We start from the raw sequence: 21,915 nt of genomic DNA on the forward strand, positions 1-21,915 counted from the left end.
GCCAAAGACCCGGCAGCAACATCGTTTTTTGCAATATCAAATTGTTTTTTAAATAATTAAAAAAAAAATTTCTGATCGAGAATCTATAATTATTTTAGTAGTATGTACCAAAAATCGCGACCTTAGATTAAAAATTACTATATTCAATTTTATTGATTTGTGAGGATGGAAGTGGGTGTAACAAAAATCTAAAACAAACTTGATCTGATCTAAAACAAAATTGACTCTGCTGTTGACGCTGATTAGTCATAATCATATTTTGGACTGAACATCATGAAACACCCTAACGTGCGCTGGACATGCGCGGCTAAGATTTTCTGCGCTACGTCGCTGCCGCAGTCGCATTCGCAACTCTATTCCAGCAGCAGCGATTGGCTCTTGTGCTCTCTTCGGTTTCGTTGTCGAGTCGCATTTCAGTGAGCGCCATTGAACAGAGCGGTCGTGCGCTCGCTGCGTTCAGCTATCGGTTTGCTTTTGCACCGCGCCTCTCGGTTCGTTTCGTAGTTCGCCCGCCAAATAACTAAATAAAAATTGTGTTAATAAACAAAAATGTGAAAAGCTGCAAGCATAAAAACAGTCTCATAAATACAACAGAGTCACCAAAAGCAACAAGTGCGACAGGAAACGTGAGTGAAAAACAAAAACGAAAACAAAGCCAAAATGCAGATGAAATAATTACATCTCTACGTATAAAAATACATACATGTATATGTGTGTATGCGCTTTGAATGAAATTTCAATTATTTGTTAATGAAAATTTGTTATTATCGCTAATGGGTTTTATTAGAAATCATTTAAATGTGATAATTATAAAGAAAGTGTGAAAAATATAAAATTGTATTCAACGTTTTGTTGAGCTTCAGCTCGAGGCGGAAGCAGCGCAGCCGCACTCGCTGAGACTGCTGAGTGGAAAATAAATATATTCGCAATATCATAATGTTATTGCTCAATTGTTCGCATACATTTACAACAAATATCATTAGCATGAGTTAAGTTCAGCAACAACGGCAGCGACACCAACTCCAACTACAATAGAAGTACGAGTGCAACAAAAACATATTCCGGTAAGTCTCACTAAGCTCTGAGTATTCTAGTACAAACAGCACAGTATACGTCAAGTGGAGCTTTTGCTGCCTGTTGTCTGTTTCTTTATCGTTCTCTCTCTTCCTCTTTTCTGTCTCTCTTTTTCAAACAGTCTCTGTGGTTGGCTGTCCAGTTTCAAGCTTAGCTCAAACTCGCAAAACGACTTTCAACATCATTTGGTTTTACTTCGCGTCATTGTTGCTGGTGTTTTTTTAAAACGTTTTTTTTTCTTCTAAGTTTTGTGTTTGTGTTTGTTTAATTACACCTTCTACATATTATTTTCTCAGTGCTTTTGTTATAATTTAGATTTGGGTGTATGTATGTATAACCGAACATATGCACATATGTGTGTACATATGAATATATGTACATATAAATGTTGGCCTTTTTAGCACATTTTTCGCACATGTTGAAATCGCCACTGTCTTTAATTTATTTTCCGTGCTAAAAGTATCGCACAAAGCACAAGTCAATTATTTATTTATAAGCTTAATGCCAAAATTATTGTACTATTTATTTCGGTTCAGTATGACAGTACGTGGAAATTATTGTTTGTATTCCACTTGCCGTTTATTTTGGGCACGCTTTAATCAAGCATTTTGAGGTTAGACAATTGCAATAACTATCCATTTTGACATTTTATAATAAGCTACGTAGAATTCTTTAATGACACATTTCAATTAATTCCCATTGTAACATTTTAGTATATTAAAAATATGATATGACAAAAAATTTAATTAAATTAATTTCAAACATATAAAAACTATGCATTTAATGCTATATATGTACATTAGTAGGTACTTCTATAAAAAATATGAAAAAAATAAAGGGGTGGTGAAAACGACGCATACTAAGGTATTTACTAGATTTAGGCGTTTTCTGGCTTTTTCTTAAAACGCATTTGCTTATTTTCTCAATTTTATGAGACAACCTCATAACTCATTTCCCTTTTTTCGTCAAAAATTACCAATTACTTAAGTTATATCAATACTTACATCGGTTCCATAATAATACAATCAAAAATATCTGTTTTGTTGTTGCGAACCATAGTTTTCGGTATATTTTTGTAATTTTTCGGTATATTTTAAGAATAATGCGACACTGTTTTACTGTTGTGCTAATCCAGTAGATTCATTGAAAGAGTAAATATGGGAATTAAATAATTAATTATCTAATATGATATTTACGTGTCGTATTTTATTGCTTTGAAGTTGACCATTAAAACTTCTTCTGAGTAAGGTTCTCGAGGACGTTTAACAAATATTACTGACATAACATACTTAGTAGCATTTTAAAAATATAGATAACTTTTGTAACTCATTCATTTTTTCGAACTAATGTGCAGAACGAAGAAGCTCAAAATATAATGCTTTCCAACAGTCATCGACTCTTAGACTGTTTGTCTGACTGACTGGCGGATTATGTTAACGAGCGAGAAGGTCGTAAAACAAAAGCCTTAACTTGTGTTAAGAGTTGCATTTAAAATGAAGCTAAGACAACGCCGGTGTATTCAACGCTGGCGCGAATCTATGCAAAAGCAAAATGAGCGGCGAAGGTTGAGACTGAGTTGGAGGCGAAGCCGGTATTGGAGTCTGAAGCCGTGCCACATATAATGTTGTTTTGTTTTTTTTTTTTAATTAAAGTCAGAAAAATAACAAAGAACTTTTTAAGAATGCATTATGCATTTACTTTTACTTTTACATAAAACGCTGATAATGGGCTCTTGGGCTAATAGAAAATACGCATTGAATGCAAATGATCGAATCGCAGACTTCGACGATGAAATGAAAGAACAAAAACCAAATATAGAAACCGAATCCAATGCTGACTTTCATAGAATGTGATTCCATGTTGAAAACCCGTTTTGGGTAAAAACCGGATTCACATTAGATGGTAGCTGCAATGGTTGATCATTTGATAATTTTGGATGCTTCCATGGATAGTTTGTGGCCAGTATCGGACAAGAAGATAAAGCAGACCAGCATCAGCTGTGAGTCACGTTCAGCACTTTAGGATTTGATTTTGACACTTTCTGGTACGTGACCCATTTGAAAAGATTGAGTAATATTTCAATAGCCGGGTAGGAACAGCGAACATCTACAACAACAATGAAGCATTGTAAATTATGAGATAATGTCTCAAGTAAAATACGAAATCGAATAATAGACCCTGGTTTCGAATACATTTTCACATTATTTAAGCGAATATCTCTCCGATTGCCGTTTGCCATTGTCTTTGTAGCTTAGCGAGACTTATCAAGTGATTTGCCATCTTGTGCTTTAAGATTGTGTCTGATTTATGATATGATATGGATTTACAAAAAACCTTATTTTTTCTTACTATAAGGTTTCCATTTTCGTTCTGGATCATATGCTTTCTTCTTAATTTGAATATCAATCTTTGCTATGTTTAAAGCAAAACCTATCCGGAATATTAAAAATTTCATAAATGTTGATATAAATTTAAATATATTTGTCTGGTTATATTCTCAAGGCAGTGCATTTTACAACGCTGTATTCAGATTCCAAACTGTTCAACGAAGTCTTGAATAAATTATCGTTGAGTCTGCATTGAAGTTGAACAACCAGTTGATGACTCAGATTTCACCTCTGTTTCGTTGACGTTAAGACTACATTCAGGTCTGTGGGCGATGCACAGTTTCTGAGAGGCTCGTGGAGTGAGGAGGGGCAAGTTATTGCATATGAATTAAGGTTGCCCTGCAAACCCAGAGACCTGACCTATGACGTTGTCAGTAGTTGTCATTTCTGGTTCTTCATCTTCTTTTGTACATATTCTTATTTTTCGGTGCGCTGCTGTCGTAATCTTTGTTTCTTTTGTTTTAGCCTCTTCATCTTCTCTACTGCGTTTCTTCGCATTAAAACATTTTGCGTTTGCGGTTTTGCATTTTGCAACCTTTGAATGGAAAATTCTACTTGACCATTATTTGACTTCGAAGTGCTTGCAACAGCAAAAGCTCTTGAACTTTTACGGTATCTGAAATGAGTCTGTGTTGGCAACACTTAATTTGCATCGAAGTTATATTTGAACAGCACTCTTAATTTTACGATGTCTTTGTATTCATCAGCATTTACCGTGTTTATTGTATAATGGTTGAATTAAATTCAATTCTAGCAGTTGTAGGATGCCTTTACATGCTTATTCGACAAACACTTTGACCACTGATTGAATCTAATTGAATTACGTCGCGTCTCGTGAGTTACAACTCGACTTGGATCGGCCCTGAACTGTGCCACAGTTCACATCGCATCGGCCCTGATCCATGCCGCTCGGCAAGACGAGAAGGAAGTCGTTTGCCAACGGCCAAACGAGGGAACTAGTTTATTTTGACATTTGGTGGCTTTTTGGAATTTTGTAGATGGCCTAAAAGCCAGCTCAAGTTACGAGAAATGTTTACCTTCTTGGGGCGGCACACATGTCGCTCTGTGTGCTTAGCCACATCTGTAGGCTCTGGGCGCAAAATGCATTTATGAAAACTCTTTTTGTTTACCTTTCACATTGAGGGCCATTGAGGTCAACCCCACACAAGCAAGCCCAAGGCACACTCACACTCGCACACACGTATACATATTCATAAGTAATATATCCGCATTTGCTCTTTGTTTGTTTGTTTATGCTGCATCGACTCAACTCAACTGGCTTGAAAGATACATTCTGTATCTGTTGTTGAACTCTCCACGTATCTGCGAGATACAAACGATCATCTGTTTTCTCCCTCTCTCTTTCTCTCTCACCCCGAATATTTGCATTTTTCTAGCAAACTTTTTATGATTTTTCGATTTTGATAAAGAACAATTTTTTATACGCAGTAAGTTTGTAATAAATAACAATTAGTTTTTCAAATTAATTTGCATTGGGGTTCTTTTGCTGTTTTGAAGCACGAGGCGCAATTGTAAGCTATCTCGATTGCTAATTGGCTTTCGAATTTGAGCGTAAAAGTTGTATAAATTTGATTGTCATACATATTTGTTATACGTCTGCTAATATACATATGTATATGTATGTAAGTAACTGCATATATTATAATCGTATATGTATAATAAATTCATTAAATGGGGTTTGCCCTCGTCGAATCTGAAGTCGAGGCCGGAGCCCATCCCGTTTTACTGGGTAACAAAACTAGTTTTACTGTGATGGCTGCGAGAATTCGAGAGAATTCTAAATCTTATGAAATTCGGAGAATTCAGCAGTCGAAAGGGCAAACAAAAAACCATAAACAATATACAAATCATAAAAAACAACTTTCCATGTAAATGCGAAAAACGAATTCAATTACATTTTGTAATATATGGCTATACAAATTTTCAGATAATTAAATTAATAGTTGTAAATGTTGTGACTATAGAACTAAAAATAGTTAAGTTTATTTAGCAAAGATATTTTTTATCGTGTTGTTCGTGAGTCTTACCAAGCATACGTATAAATGCTGTCAAATGCAATTAACTCAGCTATGCTCATAGTTGATAACATATTTTATGTTTGAACGCATTGACCTTCCAAAACACGTAAAAGTATAAATTAAAACAAAAAAAAAGACATGTAAGAAAGTCGAGCACACTCGACTGTGAGATATCCGTTACCCATTTTGAATAAAAGCAGAAAAACATACCAAAATAATATACCACAAAAACACTAAAAATATGTTAAAAAGTGTATTTGGTATACGATATACTATAGAAATAAAAATATACCAGATTGTGAGCCAAAGCAACTAAGATCCCTAATAAGTGGGCGTTTTTTTCCCCATAAAAGTATTTCATATAAAACTTCCACAATTTTTATCCGATCGCAACCAAATTTTCAGGAATCATTAACACTGTACTAATTATTGCCTGTATTAACAGCTTTAAAATTATGTTTGTTATTTGATTTCTATCGACTTGCGGGGGCGAAAGAGGACGTTGACGCTGATCAAGAATATCCATACCTTATAGGGTCACAAGCTATAATACCCTTCTACCCTATGGGTAACGGGTATAAAAAAGAGTGTTGTAATACTTCGAGGGGCATACTACACGCATTTATTTAAGATAATAATTAACATAGTTTTGCTAATCAATTATCGCCATGAACTCTGTGTAACTATCAAGTGTAAAATTAAAAGAGATTCGAAATATACTAATATGATATGATGATATCGTAAAATCTGTGTATCTTTAATTAACAGTTATTGCGTTGGCAATGACAAATTTACGTGTGAAGCAACAACGTGGAGGAAAAGCGAATTTCTGCTGACCTACAGAAGAATGGCGTACAAAAGAGAAAAAATAATTAAATAAATTACTTGGGTGATAGTCTATGTTGGTTACTGGAATTTGATGACATTCACTGTGGGTACTTTTAAAATCATACTCAAGTACATATATGTATGTATGTTTATTTATTACTCTCCGAATCCCAACAGATCCGTATTAAAACAGTAGAAGAAAAACAGAGCGGTTTCAAAAATACAATTATTTTATAATTACTTTTTTATTAATGTGGGAGAAATCGTTCAATTGAGGGGATCACGCAAATGGAAAGTCAAGAGAGTGTTTAATTATATAATCCACATTGAACTGTCCAATGATTCCGCCCACATAATCTCCAACATGCTAATACTCTCTCCCCATTTCCCCCTTCAGTCCGATCTTCAAGCTGCTGGCGATCATTAACACATTTAAATGGTAGCTGACTCAGGGAAAACTTGTCTGTCAACTCTTACAGTTGCGCTATGTGGTTGTCTTGCCTATAGTTTCAGCTACGTTGCCAGATGCTGTTACTGTTGCTGTGAAAATTAGTCGTGAAAATGTATCTGTTGGATTGCGACGCTCACGGGAAAAGTAAAAGTGGTGCTCTGGGCACTCACTTTTTCTTTCATTTAACAAAAAATTCATTCAGTCAAAACTTTCAATTACAGTTCATGAAGGTGTCTTCCAATTTAAAAATCTATAAAAATACTCACGAAATTGTTAGTAATTACTAAATAAATATTACAGATGGAATATATTTATTTTATATTACAGTGTATTTAGATATGTAAACATTGTAAAAATGTTTATACAAATTCTTGAGTTTACTTTCTGCAGAGAGTTTGCGCAAAGTTTTATATACAATAAGAGAAAAATGCAAATAAATAAATTCAATTAAAGAGGCATTTTTTGGTATATTATATTTGCTTAATAGACTTTAATGATTAAATTAAAATAAATATTTTTGGTGCCTTTCAATGAGTTTGTAGATGCAATATGTAAATATTGAGGATTAGACAATATTGATAGATTTAGGAAGTCGATACAAAGGGAAATGATTCGGACTTATCTCTCTCCCACTAAGGTATTATCTTTTTGAAAAAGTGGACAGAAAGAATGGGCATTTTGAAGTGATAGTCCGATGTGGCAACTTCTGCAGATTATTCACTAATTTGTTGCCATGCAAGCAATAAATTCGAAATAAGCAGAGTACATTACTTAACTTGAGGTTTGATGTGAACTATGCAAGTGCCCTGAGGCATTCAGCTGACACGACGTCAACGAATGAACTCACATGAGTCACAGCGTACTCTAATGTGAGCTTATACACTCACACAGAAAAATCGTCACAGATACACACACACACACACACACAAATTGTTAAATCATCTGGTGGTCGTATGTGTGTATGTGTGTGTGGCTGTAGCTGTTGCTGTGGTTGTGGAATAACCTCAATTTCGTTCACATTGCGGATTGCGACTGGCGGCGTCATGGCTGTAACTCTTTTTATGCCCGTAACTAAAAGCGAAAAACCCAAAACAAAAAAAGACAACAGCAGCAGCAACAACAACAAGATTACTCGTGCAATTGTGTCCAGTAACAATAACAATCCAATGGAAATGTATCTCGTTGTTGTTGTTGTTTTAGCCAGACATGACGGTAGCCCCAATTTTATTTAACGCTTTTCAATTTCGTGACATTCAAATTGGCCACGTAAAAAGGGCAAACATTTTCGTATTAGTTTCCCTCGATTCCCCCAATCCGCATTCAGTATGCAACAAGTGGTGATTGTTGCATTAGCAAATACAGATACAAGTTGTCTGTTGTCGTCTGTGGGTGTTAACTTGTTGGTCTGTGCAAGTGCTGGTTATTGTTGATTGAAGTCTTGTCCTTCAGCTTGATTGAATATCTCTAGTCGCTAGCAAGGCTGCGACAAGTGCGCTTTTTATTATTAACCAAAATCATACGACAAGCGAAATAATATCTGAAACTGTATTATTAATGTGTATGTCTATGAAGTGGAAATTAGCTATGCTAAGAAAGTATTTTACGATCGTAATGAAGGCTTTTATCCTAGCTAGCCTCTCATTTTGACTTAAATATAACTAATATTATATAGTATGTATAAATGTTCTCTTATTTACCTCATGCTGTTTTAGGCAATTTCTGATCTTCTATTGTAGATACGAATGTTTATTCCTTTTGAACAATTGTGGAGCAACCCCACAGTATGGAGCACCCACATATGGTTGTTTATTTGATGAAAGAAAAAACCACCCCGAAAACATACCCCGTTAGCCGACTAGACTTGCCATTTCATTAGGCCAACATATATAGATTAAAATCTTGGCTAGGCAAACTGCATTTTAGGCCTGTCCCCTGGCTATATAGACAACATTCCCATTCGACAAGTCGCGTGCCCAATTTGGCAGTAAATGAACATTACTTTTGCCCCAAATGCATTTAAATTTGTATCTCCATTTCTATGTGTGTTTCCCCAGTCTTTCAATGATTGTGTGTGTGGCTGCCTATGTCATTATTTTAATGACCAGTGCTATGAAATCGGTTGTAGATATATACATAAGATACACAGCACGGCACTAATTCATTTAGGCGCTTAATGTGCTCGTCAGCTGCATAATTGCCTCTAATGCAGTTGGTCAATTAGTCAAAACGTGCATTATTAGTGCTACTTGCTCAATGTTTGCTGTGGTTACTTTATAAATTATAGAACCCCTTCTCGCTATCCTCTATCTTATTGTACATTTGGGTTTATTGACATTCACAACAAACTTTTACGGAATAGTCAGATTTTTCTCTTAATCTTCTGTTGCAATTTACACATATTTTTTAATTCACATTTTTATACTAACTAATTTAAACAAAATATAAAAGGGTTTGTTTATTATACTACAACAGAAAATTTATTTATTTGGTAGGCAGAATGCGGACAATTTTATCGATATCTCATAAGCTTGAACAGTCGAGATGGAGTCATCTATTCTAATTCTTGCAAGCTTTTAAGTATATTTAATTTTTTTGCTATCTTCCCATCTAACCATCTAATATTGTGATGCAAACAAAAAGTTTGAGAATATGTTTACAAACGAATAATCTAGTTATTTATCGCTGGATAGTTATTTTAATAGTTATAAACTAATTAGAAATGTTCAGTGCGTTCAATTGCAGTTGTTATAACTCTCCTACTTTGCTGTTTTTACTCTTGTTTGCGGTGTTTCTATATTGTCGTATTTGTCAATTTTTGTATAAGTTCCAGGCTCATACTTAAGTGGACACAAGTCACACTCTCTTACACACGTACACTCATATATGTATTTATATATACATCAATTATTTCTATATAAATATAAGTAAATATAGTACATGAAATGAACAAATTAGATTGGCTATTGTTGGCGAACCAATTGTGATCATGCCATAGTTGGGGCCAAGCAAGTTAAGCGGCTTACAAATTCGCTTTGTATGGTTTGATTTCATCATGAGCTTTGTAAGTAATTGGAACTAGAGTGGTTTATAGTTTATATCAATAAATCAACATGATACAAATTCAATTTATTATAATTAATTGTGTCGGACTGTAAATTGGGAAATATCGGTAAGACATGCGGTAACTATCGTTAAAGATCTCTGTAGTAGTGTTCTCAACGTATCCATTAAATGTTTATGTCAGCAATCTCAATTTGAATGTTAATATTGCAAGGGACTCATTTCATTCATTAGCTATCTTAAAATTATACATACCGATTTTTTTTGGCTGCGTCATTCTTATAATAAGCTTAACAACATTGGCATTAAGCAAGAAGCAAGAAAACTAAAGTCAAGTGTGCTCGATTGTAAGATGTCCGCTGACCATCGATCAAACCAAACAGTATGTTTTTTATTTTAAAAATACACCAAACATCATTTAATATCTGATTTTTGTTTTGGTATATACATAATATTTTGGTATATCTATAATATTACGTTGAAATAGAGTTTAATTAGGAAGCAACAGCAACGGATGTATTTTTAAAACCTTCTACAATTTTCATCTGATCTCAAGTTTTCAGAAATCATTAAGTAGTTATTTACTACATAGTCTCGGCTGTTGACGCTTATAATATAGATAGTCTTTATGTCGGGTCGGAGAAGCCTCCACAAAGTTTATATGCCCTATTCGTACATAAAAACAAGAAAAAGCATATTTAAATGTACATGTCCATATTTTATGGTGATTAGCGCTTTTAATAGAACAAAAAATTACTAAAATCGATAAAAATAACAATAATTAGATTTTTTGTGGAGACATGGCGCTGCCTGGTTCAATAAACGCTTTAAGAGGGCAACAAGGTCAGCGTAGATGTGTTTTTGGATAAATTTTGATTTGCATTTCTATTTTAATTTGGCAGAAAGTTTAGGCCCAGACGTATCATACATATGTATTAATTTATTGTGGTGTCTGAGCTCTAATCATTGATTTTCTCTCGATCGTGAATAGTTTGCGCGTTGAATAAGCAAATGTCATGCAAATGAGTCATTCAAACCGAGTTAAAGCAAATGAATGAACATTGGTTTGAGGTCAGAAAGAGTTGAAGACATGCGAATTATGAATGAAATTAAAAAATAAGGTAATGGCTAAGGTAAATTTCACCAATATATCAAAACATATTCATATTGAAAACAAAACTAGTTTATCGCCCAGGCTGATCCTTGTGAAGAGCTAACAATTTTCTTTTATTTTCAAATCGCTTCCGCTAGTCTTAATTTTGCACGAAATTGTCGTAAATGTGTGCAACAATTAATTTGCCATTTCGACACAGATAACACAGATAATTAAAAGAAACAGTTACGAGTACTTCTAGTTAGCCTCCTACAATAACTAACGCCTCACATCCCATATACCGCGTTGCTTTCCGCATTACACTTGGTTGATTTCAGCTTGGAAAAAACAAGAAATATTTAATACATATGTCGTGGAATTTATTATCATTTAAGCACGAGTATCTGTACGACTGAATGAAATATTCGTACGCAGCAATTATAAAAGAGCAAGAGACTCTTAGATCTATGATTAACTAGCCTAACTGTTTGCATTCTCTTCTCGCTAGAAGACTACCAAGAAGTGTCTGTAGAATTGCGTGCATAAAAGATTTGGGTTAACTTAAGATTTGGTTCGTCAATTGTACTGATTACTCAAAAGAGAAACACTTTAATTAAGGCTAAAGACTAAAACTACTTACAGGTTCTTTTATTAAATATGATTTTTAGGTTCAACTGGATAATCCCTGTTTATTATTTTTACTACTCCAATTATGTACATAATCTGAGTATTAACAAATAAGAAAGCATTAAGATAACCATATATCATACCATATCAATTTTTCTCTGATTGCAATTAAATTTTCAGGAATCATAAACACTATAGTTATAATTGTATATACCAAAAATCGTAACTCTACGTTGCTATTCGCTACGGTTGAACAGACTGATGGATATGGCTATATTGTCTCGGCTGTTGACTCTTATCAAGAATATATATACTTTCTGCCTTTTACATATATTTACTGGGGGCACAAAATTATAATAGCCGGTATAAGAGGTGACTAGAAGTGAAAGTCATTTCTGCGAATTTAAAGTTATTTTAAGGTCAACAACTGTAGATCATCTTAAATGAACATCATCAAAGAACTAAGTTTTTAACATTGAGCTTAGGCTTAATAGATATCATTGAATCTTCGAACTAATTATCATTTTGATTATTATGATAATTTTTTGAAGAAAATTTCGCCATAATAGACTAGATTGCAATGGAAGAAATCATTTTAATTGCAAATAGAGATCGATCTCCATAGCCAACAGTAGCATTATTGGGCCACAAAAACTAGATTAACATTCCACGCGATCGTCTTCATCCACTTTACAGCTTTGATGTCGTCATGATCATCATCAATATCATCATTATTAACTAAAGTTGGGTCGTATGAATGTGAAGAATTCTGCAGATTCTAAGTCATTCGTTCATCTTCAGCGCCTTTCCTTGCCTCTCAAGCGGAAATGAATCTTCTGTCTGTAAAGTTGGCTTTCTTTAATTTCTTCAGTCGACTATGCCATGATCGCGTCTTTTACCTTGTTTTGTCTGTGCTATGTCTTGGTCGGGGCTGCACTTGCCGTTGCTTCATCGAGTCACGTTTCAGCAGCAGAACAGATACTTGTTTTCATTTGGGTTAAGTGTAGGGTTCAAATTGCAAACAAACTCTTCTTTTCTCCATCTTCCCTTCCATCCATTGTCTGTAGAACTTAACAATGTTTTGGCTATTATTTCATATTTGTAGCTACGACGTAATGCTTGAACTATGTACAAGCCAATCACTTAAGTTCTGAGTGTGCTAGATAACGATAAAAAAAATTTCATAATATGAAAATATTTTCAAGTTTCTTTTTAATGTTTTTTGCTTAGCTTTTTTTACAATGGAATTTAATTATATATTTTCGACTGTGCGATTTATTTTAACGAAATTACAAATAAACATTTGCCTAGATGATTCCCAGAAATACTTTTTTGGTTCCGACTAAAAGTATGCAACATTTTATTAATGATTCATCGCAATAACATCGCACAGCCCAATGAGTACGTTTTGCGATGTCTTTGGAATCTATTTGTTAGAAGACTCATTTTTGTTGGTATCTCTTAATTAATTGCTTATCACTGGTAATGTAGAATATATGTTAAACAAGTATTATAGATTAAAATGTATTAGATGCATCAGTTATAATGTTCATATTTTAATAAATAGAATCTAGCGCCTCAAGTGGAATAATTTTGTACTCGATCTTACACATTTTTTCACAAGTTTTCTTTTTTGATATGGAAATCGTGCAGTTACAATCTTTTACCTTGCACGGCACTGGTCAGACTTATCAGAGAACAGAGAAAGGGCAGGTGCTCTACTACAGCTTACCGAAGCGATTGTTTCTTATCAGCGCAACGTTGACATTCAGAATGAAGAATTAAAAACAAAAACAAAAAGGTTACAAAACACTTTGCAGTGATTTTCGTTGCCTTTCCCACAACTTCTGTTAACCAAACAAGTCTTATCAGTAGTTTTTTTTTGTTAAGAATTTGTGCGGCATTAGTCAGCCAATGTATATTATATAAAATAAAACATTTGTGAACAATAAGCTGCAGAGTATTGGAATTTCCATATATTTTTATATATTTGAGCAAATTAAACTATTTTGTAGAACCATATGCACCGCCTGATGTCCCATTTGAGGCCAGAAACTCCGTTAACTCCCTTAAAACCAGTTCGCTGTCACACCCCAGGTTAGACCACACCCGGCTGTAGCATTAATGGAAAGTGGTGCGTCCACCAAAGCACACTGATTCAAGTTCTTATAAAATTGGAATGATAGAGAGACGGAATTCGCTTACATAAGAACCGAAAGACATATATGTATATATAGTTAAATGATTGAACCAAATTATTTTTTTTGCAGATGCTTGTATTATTTTAAAAAGCCAAAGATGTAATTTCTGGTTTTGAGCCTTTACTTTAGTTTCTATTACCAAGTGTCGTTAACCTCTTAACAGTGTGATGTTGGTTTTATTTACATTCATTTCCGAGTGTTTAGATCATTTGAATAGCCCCATTCTCGAGCACTACGTTGCACGCAACATTGAAATGACGTGGGGCAAATCAGTAGATAACAAACTTACAATCACCATGGTGAGTTTTGAATGTATTCAGCCCCTAACTGTTTCGATGTCTGCCATACATTGCATGATTCGGATAGTTATGATTGCTTCATATGAAACATTGATGAACTTTGCTCGAGTTCTGGGCCATTTCTAATTGCAAATGACGTGAGTTGCAGTTGAATGAACCTTATACTTAAGTTCAATCCGCCAATTGCTTGAGTTTGAATATATTTTTTTTTGTTTTTTTTCGTGAGTTAGCCTTCCTCAAAGTTCATTAAACCATTCAGCTTTTAAATTGACTCAGCGTGTACAAAAACAAAGTATATAAATATATTACTATAATAAATGCTAGAGCTAATGATGATGGATACAATTAAATCTACAAAAGGAAATAAGTTTATTATTGACATATCCATCGAACAACATTAGTTAACTAGGATAACTAATGGAGATTTCGGTATTCTACAATATGCAGAATTGCTCAATAAGCCTATAAAGTAATCAATAATTATTTTTTATTTCTGTATATGACACATATTTGATTTCTATAGTTAACGTTTAATTTAATAAGTCCAGAGTGTGCCTCGTTCTTTGAGCAAGCCGATTTCTCTAGAAAGCTCAAAAGCTTGTGTAGTCCCATTATTTCCACTTTCGTTTCCGCTTCTTTTCATGTTGTTTTCGTAGGGAACCCCTTAACCTTGAACTTGTGGATCACATGTTGTATGTAGCCAACGTTAATTAAAATGTATTTTTAGTGCCTTTCGAACGTGTCTCACCAATTATGTCTAAATCGTTATCGCATGGCGGGGGAAATTGTTTTTAGTTTACTTCTTGGGCTTAAACTTAAAGTAATCACTCACTCTTTGGAATAATTAAACGTTCTTGACCTGCATTGTATGTCGTAGCTAATACCATAAACTACTTTAAAACGAAATTGATAATTCTAATATTTAATATTGTTTTTGTTTTTTTTTTGTAGGTCTCGCATACATTACAAAATGGCGACGTGACGGAACGCGAAATGCAAGCAAAGCTAAGCTCTCTAAAAAATTGAAAATAACAAGTTCGAAAGGTTTAAAATGGGCACATAACTAAAATCGGCAACAAAACCATCAACAACGGTAACAAAAAGTATTGTTAAAGAGTTAAGCACAGAAGAGGAAGAAGAATAACTACAATAACAGCACGCAAATTGAAGTAACAATTTGAAAGCGCAGTGAAACGTAGAATTGGTTGAAGTGCTCTCACAAAAGTGTGAGAGAGGGAGAGAGAGAGAGAGAGAGAGAGACAGCTACCAACATGCAACTCGTCAATCGCTCTCTGTCTATCCGCTGGGTCCTGGGTCTCTACCTGATGGTGCTGGTATGTTGGGACCCACGATCAACGCAGGCACGTTTTATTGCCAAAAGAGAAACGCCGAATCGGGAAATGGGTGTGGCAGCCGCGGCAAGTGACCCTGACATTGTTAAGCCGCAAAGCGAAAGTGACAACGAATCGCAAACAACGATTTTTCAACAAGAGCGGCTAAAACCTGGATCACAATACGAAACATCGACAACATCGCCTACAACATCAGGAATAAGTTTCACATTAGCATCCACAAATGAAATGCAATCCACAGTCAATAGCTTTCGGACCACAGATGAGACAGCAACAACGCCATCTAAAGTTGAACTTACGGAACAACCAATGCTTAAAGAGGATCATAAGTTCACAACAACAACAAAACCTGAGCAGCAGTTAATATCACAAGTGGAAGTCACAACGGAAGCTACTACAACATCCAGTATCAACAGCGAACCAACAACAACAACAGTAGCAACGACAACAACGACAATAGCATCAACATCGGACCTTCGATCCACACCACGTGAAGAAGATCGGGCGCGTTCCATGCAATTTCCAAGCAGCACTGAAAGAATCTCTTTCGTTTCTGTCGCCACTCCCATGAAACTTCGCCCAATTCCAATGGCGGCGACAACAACAACAACGCATATGCCTCAGCTGTTGGCACCACTATTGCATGCTGGAGTCACGGTCACGCCGAGTGCTTCAGATGAAAACGCCATCGACGGGCAGGAGGGAATGCAAAAGGTGCATCTGCAACCTGAGAAGCGTGCGAAATTCATCGCTGATAATTCGACAAATGCTCAACAGCTGACGCTGCCGAATGTGGCCGAAGTCTGGAGTTTGGCAGCCTTGAAAATGGTGCCAACACCGTCAACCACAACAACAGCTACCACAACAACAGCTACCACAACAACAAATTCACCAGTGGCTGGAAAGGGAGTGGAGCTCTCAAACGATATTGAGGAAAGAAACCAAACAATGCAACAGCACAAAGAAAAGAACATTCTCGACTGGCAGCAGATCATGATGATGCCCTCAGGGCAAGAGAATCACACAGAGCCTATCATGATGAGCACCTCATTGGATGCCACAGAGGCTGCAGCGCAATCCTCAACATTGAAGCTAGACATCACGTTGAATCAGGGCGAAGTATTTCCAGCTGTCAGCAAATCTGTGACTGAGGGAACCATTAATAAAACAGAATCCAACGAGGCTCAGCTAAATGAATGGTTACCAATTACAACTACTGAGCCATCAATTAACGAGGCGTCAACAAATCCTCCAAAGCTGCCTTTACAAGAAGCAGAGGACGACTTTACATCAACATCAACAACAACTTTTGTACCTGTAAAGTCAGAGTTAAAAGAGAATTCAACACTCAACTTAACATTAGTTGAGAGCGCTGTAACACAGCTTAGCATAATAGAAAATGATACAACAGAGTCTGTTGTAACTGAGTCTATAACAGCAGCGGCTGCAGCAACATTGCCTGTTAGCTTGACAACAGCTGAGCGAGCGACAACAACAACAACCACAACAACGACCATGCGAAGTGCGTTGAACGCCACCCCCAGTCCCCATCCCAATACGAATAAAACGGCAATGAATTCCACACTACATGAAAATAATGAAAACGGTGATAAAGCAAACGACGTTGACGTAGGCGTCGAGAGCGACACCAAGAGCAAGACTGAAAGCGACGACGTCATCGACGTCTCTGTCTCGGTTTCAACTACCGAAACCACGCCGACGGCAACTGAGCGGCAAACAATAACAGTTAGTACCCGAACAGCTGTCGAGGAGAGCACAGCCACAGCTCCGACGATTCAAACGGTAACGGTAACGCCAACACCAACGCCAATTTCAACGTCGACGTCAACGGTGACGCCGACGCCGCAAACATTACACGCAAATGTTGATGAACAAATAGCAACAGCAAGTACAACGACAACGCCAACACCTACACCAACGGAAATTGTCCAAATTAGCAATGAAGTGAATTTAGAAACAATTACAGTGAAACAAGTGACAACCGACGATATCAATAGCAATAGCAACAGCAAAAAATTATTAATAACAACAAGCAGCACTGCGAAACCTATTAACAGCACTGTGAACACAGAGCCACTGCAAGTCGATAATAACAGCACTACAACAGCGACGCCGCCTTCGCTGTTGACTGACGAAAATGCCAACAGTAAACTAAACGAACATGAAACTTCGCTGGAAACGAATAACATAAGTGAAACAGCTGGAATAATAATCACAACAACAACAACAACAGGAGCACCTGTGCCAAGCACAAGAACAATAACTGAAGCAACAGCTGCAGTTAACAGACTGGATGTAAGCAAAGCAATAACAACAACAACAACAACTGCAACTGTAGTGACAGCTGCAAAGGGTGAGTCGGTGTTTAATGAAGACGAAGTAGATGACCAGCAACAGAATAATCATGATCACCGCACAGAGGAGTCATTGTTAAAAGAAAAGAACATGGCGAATATAACAACAATAACAACCAACACAACATCAATAACGACAACAACAGAAACAGCAACTACAACAACAGCGGCTAGAACGACAGTAAAAACAACAACTACCGAGGAACCAATTATTAATTTGCTGGATGATAGCACCAGTAGCACCTCTAGCAGCCCCACTACCACTACAACTTCTACAACAACATCTCCACCCAGACCAATAACTACAACAACAGCTGAGCCGATATACAGCTCCACTTACACTACGAACAACTTCAACAACATGCTGCCGGTGGAGACTACAACACGTGCAATCGATTTACCCACCACAATGCTGATCCCCTCGCGTCCCACCGAACTGGATCTAATGCACCAACCGCCTCCAAGCAGCAATTCGGGTACAGATGTCAATGTGATCATTGCCATCACGGTCAGTGTGATTGGTGTCGTGGCTCTGATTCTGCTGGTTGCGTTCCTCTATTTGATGCGAAAGCGACAGAAACAGATGTCGTATGGGCAACGCTGTCGTCCCGTCAGCTTGGATGCCTACTCCCTGGACAATGTGTCCGTTCTGGGCAGCGTCAGGCGAAAAGGTCGAGATTTTCGCGTCTCGAAACGCACATATGGTAATGCCGCCTTCGATGATCCGTCGCTGCGTCACAATATGCTCAATGCTACGGAGCTGGGCAAGTTTTTGGAACGCAGATCGAGTATCTTCGAGGAGTTCAGAGATGTACCGCAAATAATTGCGCGAGCCGATGAAGTGCCTGCCGGATGTGAGGATAAAAATCGGTGAGTGCGCACAGCTTTGTTGGAGAATAAGAGACATTGTCTATTATTGCACTATTTTCCTTATTATTTGTACTGACTGACAGACAATCTCGTTATACTATTACTATTATTATTATTATTATCTTCTGCAAATAGTCACTGATATCACGTAATAAGGAAAGTGACTGCAGTGTAGATACATACATATGTATGTATATAATAATTTATAACATCAAACACTGAGAATTTTCAAGGTTTTTATTGTGGGGATTAATTAAATTTAATTGAGGGTATGACACTCATTTGCTATCCGCTGAAAGATGAGCGATAAGGAAAACAGAAAAAGTGTGACCAATTTGAATTAGATTGATAAAGGTATCTTAATAAAACAAAGTTTGTTAGTTAAATAATTATGGATTTAAAAAAATGGGAAAGTAACTGCAACTGCATATCTATAATAATATGATTATTAAAAAGTATTAATAAAATGACTCATTTTTTTATTGTACTACACACTTCCCGATTAACTCTGTTGGTTGCCATTAATGAATCCAATGCCTTTCTGTGATCGCTGACCGGTTTGCCTAATTGAACTGAACTGAACGGAACGTAACCTCAAACTTGAAACCGCAGATACGCTAACGTAATTCCACTTCCTGAGACGCGGGTGGTACTTCAAAGACAGGGCGATGATGACAAAACGGAATACATTAATGCCAATTATGTGCGGGTAAGTGAGACAGACGAACGAATGCCTCTCATTCAGCAAAAAAACAATCAAAAGCTGCTTTCCCACATGTGTGTGTGTGTGTGTGTGTGTGTATGTATGGTAACTCTCCAACTTTACATAAACACATTGCTATATTGTGTTTGTTGTTGCTTATCTTACAACGGTACAATAACTTAAAGTTGCCTCTTCGTCTAGCCTTGCATGACGTGTGTAGCACAAACAGCTGAAAAGGCGGAATAATTATATGGCCCATGAGATTGGTAAAGTGCCAAGAAAATTACTTCAGCCTCTTTGTTACATTGTCTGTTGTAAACAAATGAGCTCTGTGCGAAATCCATATTGATCCTACTTAAAGCAACTATGACAATAAATAATAATCATAATCAAGGAGAAAGTAGTGTGAAACTACAACAAAGTGCAATATCCTAATTGAATAGTTTGAATGTATTTTGTATTGATGTGATCATGGAACTTATAAAAGTAATTCTTATTAATTGATTATTGATCGCAAAGTTATTTAGATTGCCTTAACTTAAGCCAAGACAAATTGCAAAATGAGTAAGCTTGCTTATTTTTGCTTATTTAGTTTTATGAAATTTGCAAAACAATAAACAATTAAACGAAGCATGCAATACAAGCATTGACGTGTAACGACAACGCGTCGACTGCAATAGATGCGAAGCGATTACAGAAAACGGCTAAAGTGCATTGAAGCGAATCTGGCATTGATAAGTCAAGTCGAAGAGAAAGAAAAATACGTATGCAGTTCACTCTCACTTACTCTCATTGCTCAGCTGATGTATTGTACTCGTGCAGCTGTTGATAATCTGAGCATTCCCTGATTGACGTTCTGGCTTATCTATGTACGTAAACGTGTACACATGTATGTATACACATATGTATGTACGGTGGTGTATGTAAATACATGCATTCACACACACAACCAAGTTTACAGTAATTTATCGAAAGCGCGCGCAACTCAATGGCAGCCATTAAAAGCACATTCGCACACACAAATGCATACTTACTATATGTATGTATGTATGTACATATTTTTATGAAGCCACACACGAGAGCGAGAGTATCATTTGTGTTTACATTTTTGCACGCACTTTAAAGCTTTTAATTAAATGTTATGGCATTAAACACCCAAATTTACATAAACTAATTTTCCTGTATATCCACAGGGACCAAGAGACGCACCAAATTATTATATCGCTTGTCAGGCACCTTTGGAGAGTACAACTGGAGACTTTTGGCGCATGATCTGGGAGCAACAATCACGAGTGATTGTACAGGCAACCGATCTGAATGAGAATGGCATTGAACGATGCGCGGAATACCTGCCGCCGTCAGTGACCCTGGATAATCACAGTAGTTATGGCGATTATCAAGTAACACTGAAGCATCGTGAGGTCAAGGATAAATACGCGATTTCCACGTTGATGCTCAAGCGTGTTGATGGAGAAGAGTGTCGCGAATTGACGCATTATTGGTACAAATGGCCGGAGGCTGGAGTGCCCCTAGAAGAGGCGCCCATTATAGCGATGTTACTGGAGGCGAGATCTTCCCTCAAATCCTATGCTCTGGAGCAGGCCAATGAACTGAAAGAGAAATCCTCAACTTTGAAATCCATGGACACCGCTCTCAACAATAGCGCGGACGTGGATACAAAGAAGGCAGAAGAAGTGGGCAGCACTTCGAGCGGGGCCAGCAATGAAATTAATGGCAATGTGACCAATAAGCAGCCTCGCAGTCAGCAGGGGTAAGTTGTGTGTGTGTGTGTGTGTGTGTGTGTGCGTAAATTGTCATCAGTTTAGCATGTTAATTGTTAATTGTTTTTCGTTATCTTCACTGTGTGTTCATCTTTCACCCCTTTAGACCGCTAACCATTCACTGTTCCCCAGGCACGGGTCGAACTGGCACTATCATTGCCTGTGACATGGCCATACGCAGTCTGGAAACACCTAAACGTTTCGTGGACATTCCCCAGTTGGTTTACTATGTGCGTCGTGGACGTGCCAGCTCCGTACAGACCAAGGAGCAATACGAATTTATCTACAAGGTGGCAAATATGTATGCGACCAAAATCACAAATCTATCAAATGATAACTGAGATTGTGTGCAGTCGAAACATGTTTAACCAAGTCCTTATATAAACGCTGTATACATTTAGTCATAGTTTATATACAATCTATATCTTTATATCTATTATACATATATTATACAAACATAAATTAATTAATTAATGTTACTAAGAGTGATAGCGTGTAAGGTATGTATTTATCGATTGTTCGCATACGTTATTTTCGATTGCTGGAATTTTAATTTAAAATATATGTATTCCTTTATTATTGTGATATATTCGTACATTTGTAAATCTCGTAAATTATCTGTTGCATATTTATAATTAGGCTTTGTTTTTGCAAGTAAATACCTGTAAAATGTGTACATTTTATTGTATTTTAATTGTAAATCGTTATAAAATTTCTGTATTTTAATAAAAGCTTGAATGTATGTCAAATGTATCTGCTTGTTTGTATGTTGAAT

General features: G+C 36.4%; 1 protein-coding gene across 1 annotated transcript; it reads left to right on the forward strand.

Moving 5' to 3' along the window:
* Positions 1-410: 410 nt before the first annotated feature.
* LOC117576502 (mucin-5AC) lies at positions 411-21,829 on the forward strand. The gene is made up of 5 exons (XM_034261296.2): positions 411-1,064; positions 15,011-18,656; positions 19,269-19,365; positions 20,553-21,130; positions 21,247-21,829. The coding sequence occupies exons 2-5, from the start codon at positions 15,331-15,333 to the stop codon at positions 21,479-21,481; spliced, it is 4,236 nt and encodes a 1,411-aa protein (XP_034117187.1). The 5' UTR covers positions 411-1,064; positions 15,011-15,330; the 3' UTR covers positions 21,482-21,829.
* The last annotated feature ends 86 nt before the right edge of the window (positions 21,830-21,915 follow it).

Source organism: Drosophila albomicans, chromosome 2R (assembly GCF_009650485.2).
Source record: "Drosophila albomicans strain 15112-1751.03 chromosome 2R, ASM965048v2, whole genome shotgun sequence".
Classification (NCBI taxonomy): domain Eukaryota; kingdom Metazoa; phylum Arthropoda; class Insecta; order Diptera; family Drosophilidae; genus Drosophila; species Drosophila albomicans.

Excerpts from the sequence above, each read along its gene's own strand:
- LOC117576502 (XM_034261296.2), top strand. The coding sequence starts at position 15,331 with ATGCAACTCGTCAATCGCTCTCTGTCTATCCGCTGGGTCCTGGGTCTC. Across the intron at positions 19,366-20,552 it reads TTAATGCCAATTATGTGCGG|GGACCAAGAGACGCACCAAA; the intron begins GTAAGTGAGACA and ends GTATATCCACAG. Across the intron at positions 21,131-21,246 it reads CAGCCTCGCAGTCAGCAGGG|ACCGCTAACCATTCACTGTT; the intron begins GTAAGTTGTGTG and ends TCACCCCTTTAG.